The sequence below is a fragment of the Belonocnema kinseyi genome, chromosome 5 (assembly GCF_010883055.1).
Source record: "Belonocnema kinseyi isolate 2016_QV_RU_SX_M_011 chromosome 5, B_treatae_v1, whole genome shotgun sequence".
Lineage (NCBI taxonomy): Eukaryota > Metazoa > Arthropoda > Insecta > Hymenoptera > Cynipidae > Belonocnema > Belonocnema kinseyi.
The window spans coordinates 8,532,504-8,539,357 of NC_046661.1; the positions used below are offsets into that span (position 1 = coordinate 8,532,504).

Here is a 6,854-nt window from a genome sequence, read left to right on the forward strand (position 1 = left end):
AATGTACAGCGAATTTTTAAATTTTTAATTGTAATTATCTTTAACTTTGTGATATCAAAAATTTCCATACAATTTTTCATTATTAATACTGTAGAAAAAAATGAACGAGATCGAGCGTCGAGATTATAATTAGAGCAAATTTTCTGTAATTCTATGAGGACGGCTGAAATATCCCGAAAAATAAAATTCCCGGCTCGGTAAAACTCTCTGTCCCGAAAAATACAATTCCAAAACTAATAAAATTCCTGAACAGTTTATAATATTAACGAATTTGAAAATTCCCAAATAATAAAACTCCCCAAATAAAATTGTTTCTTAATCAATATTAATTATTTATTAAAAATACGATAATAAAATATTGTTGTCAAATAAATTTTTTTTTAATATTTAAAGTGTTAAAAATTGTTTGAATTTAAAATTAAAATTATAAAAAAAATTTTTACAGACAAATTCATATACAAAAACACGTGTTTTTTAATTAACATTTCGATTTTTCGGAAGAACTTTTATGATTTAAAAAATAATATATACATTTTCAACCAAAATATCTTATCCAGAAATATATTTTGTTTTAATTATTGTTATTTTAAATTTAAACTTTAATGTTTAAACACTTCAAACATTTAAAAAGTTGTTTCTTTGGTATAAATATTTGATTATTTCAATTAAAAAAAATAATTTGTCAAAGAACAATGTTTACCACACTTGTTTATCTCGAAATGTCTTTTTATAATACTTTTTTGAAAATTAAAAATATGATTGTTCGAGAACATGTTTTTTATAATTAAAAAAAAGACTGTACCGAAAACCTGGATCAAGCTTCAGATCTGAAAAAATTCAGCGATACATACATGTCAAACTTTTCTAACCTCAAAAAATCTTTCTACTGCTTTACTGTCATATTTTGCGAAGAATGAGAAAACGAAAATTCGACTTCGTAGTATGATGAGGGCAGCACCTCGATAGGACAGAAAATGTGATGTCCTATATATATAATTCCCCACTCCGACGCCCCGTACCGCATCTACGTTTATAATATCTTTGCCACAACTCAGATGTAGACCGTATGTGTAAAGTTTAAATCGTAAATATAACATTATAAATGAGAAAGATCAGTTTATGGAAAAACGACAAAAGTTGCAACGAAGTATTAATAACAAAATTTTTGTTTAAAATGCGCATTTTTTAACACGAGACAGTGAAACCACGTCTGTTGCAATACCAATGCATGTTATAAATTATAATAATATACATTTCTGAGAATAATACACAAATTCAGGGATAAACTCGAGTGCAAAGTATGAGATACGTGATGAGAATGTTTTTGTTATAGCTGAAGGAGCTTTAACAATAGAGAATTTACAGTCACCAAATTCCTGTTGTCGATTCTTTGACCTTTAGTTTTAAAAAGTATGTGCTTAGAATCCCTAGGCGATATTATAACTGAACTAAAAAAAAAAAAAATTTCCTGTCAATGCGCGAAAAATATTCAGTTTTACAACAAAATAAAAACGGGGATTCCAGAACTGGGATCTTAAATAAATAGAAATTTAGTTACAGTTTTTAAGCAAAATTGTTCAATAAGCTGATAGGGTTATTAAGGAACCGATAATGTTATAAGGCTTTATGTTCAGAAACAAAAAATCAATTAAATCTGCTGAAAACGTTGCATTTAGGACCGTTTTATCCAAAAATTAAACGCGGTTCAATCTATTTAGGCAATGATGCTTCAGGAAAAAGCTCGAATTTTAAGTGATATACCAAGAAGGTCAGCAGCTTTTAAAGAAAGTTTTTTAAAACGTATGCATTCGAAAAAATACTGAATTTAGCAATTATCCTAACCATTTGACTGGTTCAAGTATGATTTCAAATTCAGCATAACCATGATACATAACCTCAAAAAATGACAGCTGTTGATATTATTGCCTAAAGGAAGTATTTATATACCCTTTATATTTGTTTATATTTTTATATTAATTTGTTTGGTTCATTTTTTTTATTTTGCCACTTCCACGTTACAGTGCATACTATCAATTAAGGTTTGATATACCTAACTGAGTCTTATTTCATGACCTTCACTTTAAAAACACCATATTGAAGTTGTATATTTAAGAAAATTAAATGCTTATGTCAAAAATCACATCACCCTGTTAATTTCATTTCTCCTTTCCTGATTAAATAAATGAATAAGTAAATGATTTTGTGTCTAGTGAAGGAGTCAGGGCTCATCCTTTTGCAGACTATTCCAAATCATATAAATATTGAGTCACTCAAAAGAGAATTATTGGAAGCATTTCCGGGAATTGTCAACGTTCATGATTTACATGTATGGCAGCTAGCGGGTGAAAGTGTCATATCTACAGTACATGTCATATTTTTGGATTCAATGGTAAATATAATTATTCAATAAAAATAGGAACAATTAAGATACTTCCAATACCACACATTTTATCTGAAGCTGAAAATGATATAAAAACCTTCTCTTCACAACACTAATACTAAATTTAAATGAAAAACATTCAAGAAAGCAAAATTAGTGGACCTGAGTCTTATGTATATCCCGAAAAAATCTGTTTCGATTTTTGAATGCAAGAAAATAATGCGAAAAAAGTACCAGCGAATTTACTACGATGCCGGCCATAAGATTATTGTATGCCGCTGTGTATATCGTAACAGATATTTCTTGACCTGGTAAAAAAAAGTGCCTAAAGAAATTATCCGCTTTCTTTTTCGGAGGCTCAAAAGTTTTTAGTTTGTACCAGGATAGCCTCCTGAGGACGAATTGATTTACAGTCGAGGAAAATGGGCATCCTTAAGCCACGAAACAATTTCCACAAGGGATATGTTATTTTTTAAAGAATTTAAACAACTCGTATTTCACCTATCAGGCGATTAACATTTTTTGACAAAGTGAGGAGTATTTGAACTCTTAAAAATGGTGACATCATTTATTAAGAATTTATGGACACAAACTTCAAAAGTGTTTTAGTATTTCAAGTTTTTTGGTTCTTATAGATCCTCTAATTCTCTTTTGAAATCTAATTTAGTGATTAAGCACTAATCCGACACTAATTTAGTGAATGTATACGGTAAGAGTTTATCATATGAAACATACTTTAGAGTAAAGTCATTTTTGTCGAAAAGATTTGTAACATTACTTTTTCACTCTTTTCTCTCGTGTGTTAAAAATAAAAGATTCAATAAAATATAAATAAATAAAAAAAATCGGAGGTTTTTAATATAGGGTCCCTCTGATTATCCGAGACGCGTGACCTTAATGGAAGGATGGGGGCAGGACAGGAGCGCGGGATATCCTAAATTTCCGAGGGGCGTGGTCTAATTACAGAGGGTGGGCTTAATCAAAAGGGCGTGGTCTCTTCTGATTGAGGGAGGAGCGTGGCATACTTACAAAATGGCGGTAATTAGAGGGCGTGGCCTTCCTTAAGTAAATGAATTGGTGATTATCAGCTGGACAGGGTGGTGAAGCCAATTACATTAAAAGACTTCTCTATCATATGCGGACATCGATTTGGACATGGAAAAGCACTGTGCTAGGTGGGTGACGCGTTTGCTAACAGTTGATCAAAAATTGACCCGGAAAACTGTTTCGTTGCGATGTCTAAAATCAACGAATTGCAGTTGGAATTGTTCCCCCATTCACCATATTCATCAAACTTGGTCCCAAGCTACTGTCATCTGTCCCCTAACCTTAAAAAATGGCTCGAAGGTAAAGACTTTGAGAGCAACAAGGAAGTCATCGATGGTGTAAATGAGTATTTTGAGGGACTTATCGAATCGGTCTATAAAAATGGCATCACTGTATTACAGCACCGGTATGAGAAATGTATTAGTCTTGAGGGAGATTATATTGAAAAATGAAGTGAAAAGAAAAACACGAAAAAAGTTGTTTTTCCTTATCAGGCCGGAAACTTTGCACCCCACCCCCGTATGTATGTGATAAAACAAACATTAATTGAAATAGATACAAAGTAGCAAGTTTTGAAAAACATGCCTGTACACAAGATTCGAGCTGATCGCAGCAATGTAGTGAGGATGTACCATCGCTGCTAGCTTTTTTTCTTCCTGATGCATTTTTATAATTCAGTTTATGTTTCAACAAAAGATTTTTATATAATCGCACAACATTTTAAACATTTTTTTCGAGATCATCCGAAAAAATCGCATTAAACTCGTGCAAAGAATACCCACTACACATACAGTTTCCTCGTAAACGATAAAGATGTTAAAGTATAAGAGGCAGGACGCGTTCAAGTTTTCGGTATTTGATCAGCCGGGTACACACCGATTTTAAGGACTCCGTCAGCTGAAGCACTTGCAGAATTTCTGGGCTATTTAATGTCAGTCCATACGTCTTCGTATGAGTGTTCTGGCGAACTGGATGCAAGTATAGGAAGCACTGGTTTTTTTGTCTGCTCCGTCGATAGCAGCCCTCATCTTCGATGTGTCTTTAAAGACTACAGGTTTTTTTAGATGGTTTGCTTGTTATTTTGTTGCTGTCGTTTAATATTCGTATTTGCTCGCATCGTTGTTTGCCGAGCCATCGTTTGAGTTTAAGAGTGTTATTAAGAGCACAGGCGTAATCCTCCTCCTTTTTAATTCCATGATGAAGACAATTGTTACTGTAGATTTAGCTAAATCTCAGAGATTGGGCTAGAGAAGCCACTAGATTGCATGATAGAACCTTGAGAGCCAATTTTTTTGTTGCTTGACACTGATAGAAAGTTCGCGAAAGGGATGACGTGGAGCTGAGATCCAGTGAGCGACAAACTTGTGATCCAGCGTGACGACAACTACTTTTTTTATAGAAAATTGTCATCAACATCACAAAATCCTTGAATCTCTATTGCGTAGTCAACCATATTGCAGATTGCAAAACGAGGACGAGAACTAGGATGATCAAAATATAAATGTCGAAAGATGTAGGACGTTGCAAGTGTGTCAAATCCTTTGTTACACTGAATCAATTGCTATAGTCTGCAATAATCTGCCTTGCACTGTTAATTTGCAAGTCATTTGCGTATTCGGCATAAACTAGACAATTAATAGTATGTGTGAGTGCTTCCTCGAGACGAACCTCAATTCTTAAAGAGCATGCTTTACAAGATTACAAAGATCTATATTATTTTTTACATTAAGGAAATTAATACCACACCACGCGAAGAATGAGTGGTATGCTTCAACGTAGAGGTTATTTTGGGTAATACTTGGTTAACTAGGTCCGACCATCCTCTACCCACACAGACAGTGTAAGATGACTTGATTTCGCGGCTGGTCTATAATTGAGTCATGTTTCAATGCACGCTTTGTAATCTTAAGCAGTATTTGGTTGTGATACTAAATTTTGATTAAAAAATGCATCCACCTGATTAAACATTGTGTATAGTATATAATTAACAGAAAATATTTAAGTAATAGAAACTGCATTTTACGGTGTTTTTTGTAGTAAACGTCATGCTATCATGAGATTCAGCATAGTATGTGGCAAAATAATTTACTTATCTCCGTTGACAGGAATGACAAATTCTATGGGTAAATCGTCAGTGAGTGAAGTTATAGGTTTGTTATGAACCTACTGAGAACCTTTCTATCTACGTTTCAGTTGGAGGTAGAGAAAATAGATCAAGTTCTGATTACAAATATTCACACGAGTGTCAGAGTAAGAAAGACATTTCTCGTATATTATTAATATTTACTGCAGTAAATGTCTAAAATATTCCTTTTCTTTCATTTTCTACGTCTTTTTACATCGTTTTACCCCTAATATTTTTTCCGTCATCTTCTTATTCTTTCCTTCAGTTGTTCTTAACTTTACCCACGATACGATACCGAGTTTAACGATTGACTGAAGTCTCCGCCTCTTGACCAGGGATTTATACTCTGAACTAATCATAAGGTTTTGTACCTTCTCCATAGCACATTTCTTTAAATTCTATCCAGACACTCTAAGGCGTTTTTTGACTGCACTTTTTAGTAGAATAATGTGTTGCAAATTGTCAATGAAATTCATACGAGAAAACTGCTGATTCCGTGTCTTATTAATTGTTTAAAAAATTACAGGCTCATAAAGATAAAAGAAATACTTTTTCGTTAACAATCTAAATTTCCAAATTTTAAATAATCCGATGAGTGTCCAAATTTCAATAGATATTAGAAATAAATAATATTAGTCTCTCGGCGTTTAAAAAATTCAATTATAAATAGGGGAGAGTGCCCTTCGTTAGGACGCTTTTTTTGTTCATAATAATAATAAAAACATTAATGTAAATAATTTTTCATGCTTAAACTTAAATGTAGACACTCAACTATTACTTAGAAACAAATGAAGTGAGATATTAAAACAGATTTTTTATTTGAAAATAATTTTTTTAACACTTCAGAAAAATATTCATTTATGAATGACTAATTCAACTAAAGTAATAAAATCTGTAAGAAGGAGTCACAAATCCAGGAAATGTATAAGGGACACAAGGTTTCATAGTTTTTTCCCCTGAAAAGTTGCCTTTTTTGCGAGTTCTCGAATTTCACAGGGTAATGACTTTTTGTTTATCTAGAACACATTTACAAATCTTAAAAATATCGAATAATCTAAATAATTATTTTCGAGTAGAAATAAAGGTATCTAATCAACAATCAATACTCAATTCTATTACTAAAAATAGCATTCGTAATAACATGTTTTATATGTTTTAAATTGAAACAAAAATGACTTCTGGCAAGCAAAGTTAATGTTCCCTTGTTAAATTGTTATAAATATTATTTTATAAAGTTTATGAAATTATCTCAATGTTGTTTTCAATAAAGACTCACTATTTTATTTATGATTTTTGTCATTA

The 6,854-nt window shown here is 32.0% G+C and overlaps 1 protein-coding gene across 8 annotated transcripts in view; it reads left to right on the forward strand.

Annotated features, from left to right (window-relative positions):
* LOC117172747 (zinc transporter 1) overlaps window positions 1-6,854 on the forward strand; it is a 491,563-nt gene that overhangs the window by 406,346 nt on the left and 78,363 nt on the right. For all 8 annotated transcript variants that reach the window (XM_033360933.1, XM_033360935.1, XM_033360939.1 and 5 more), the window contains one exon: window positions 2,211-2,389. In XM_033360933.1, coding sequence (XP_033216824.1) covers window positions 2,211-2,389 — 179 coding nt within the window. The remainder of the gene's footprint in view (window positions 1-2,210; window positions 2,390-6,854) is intronic.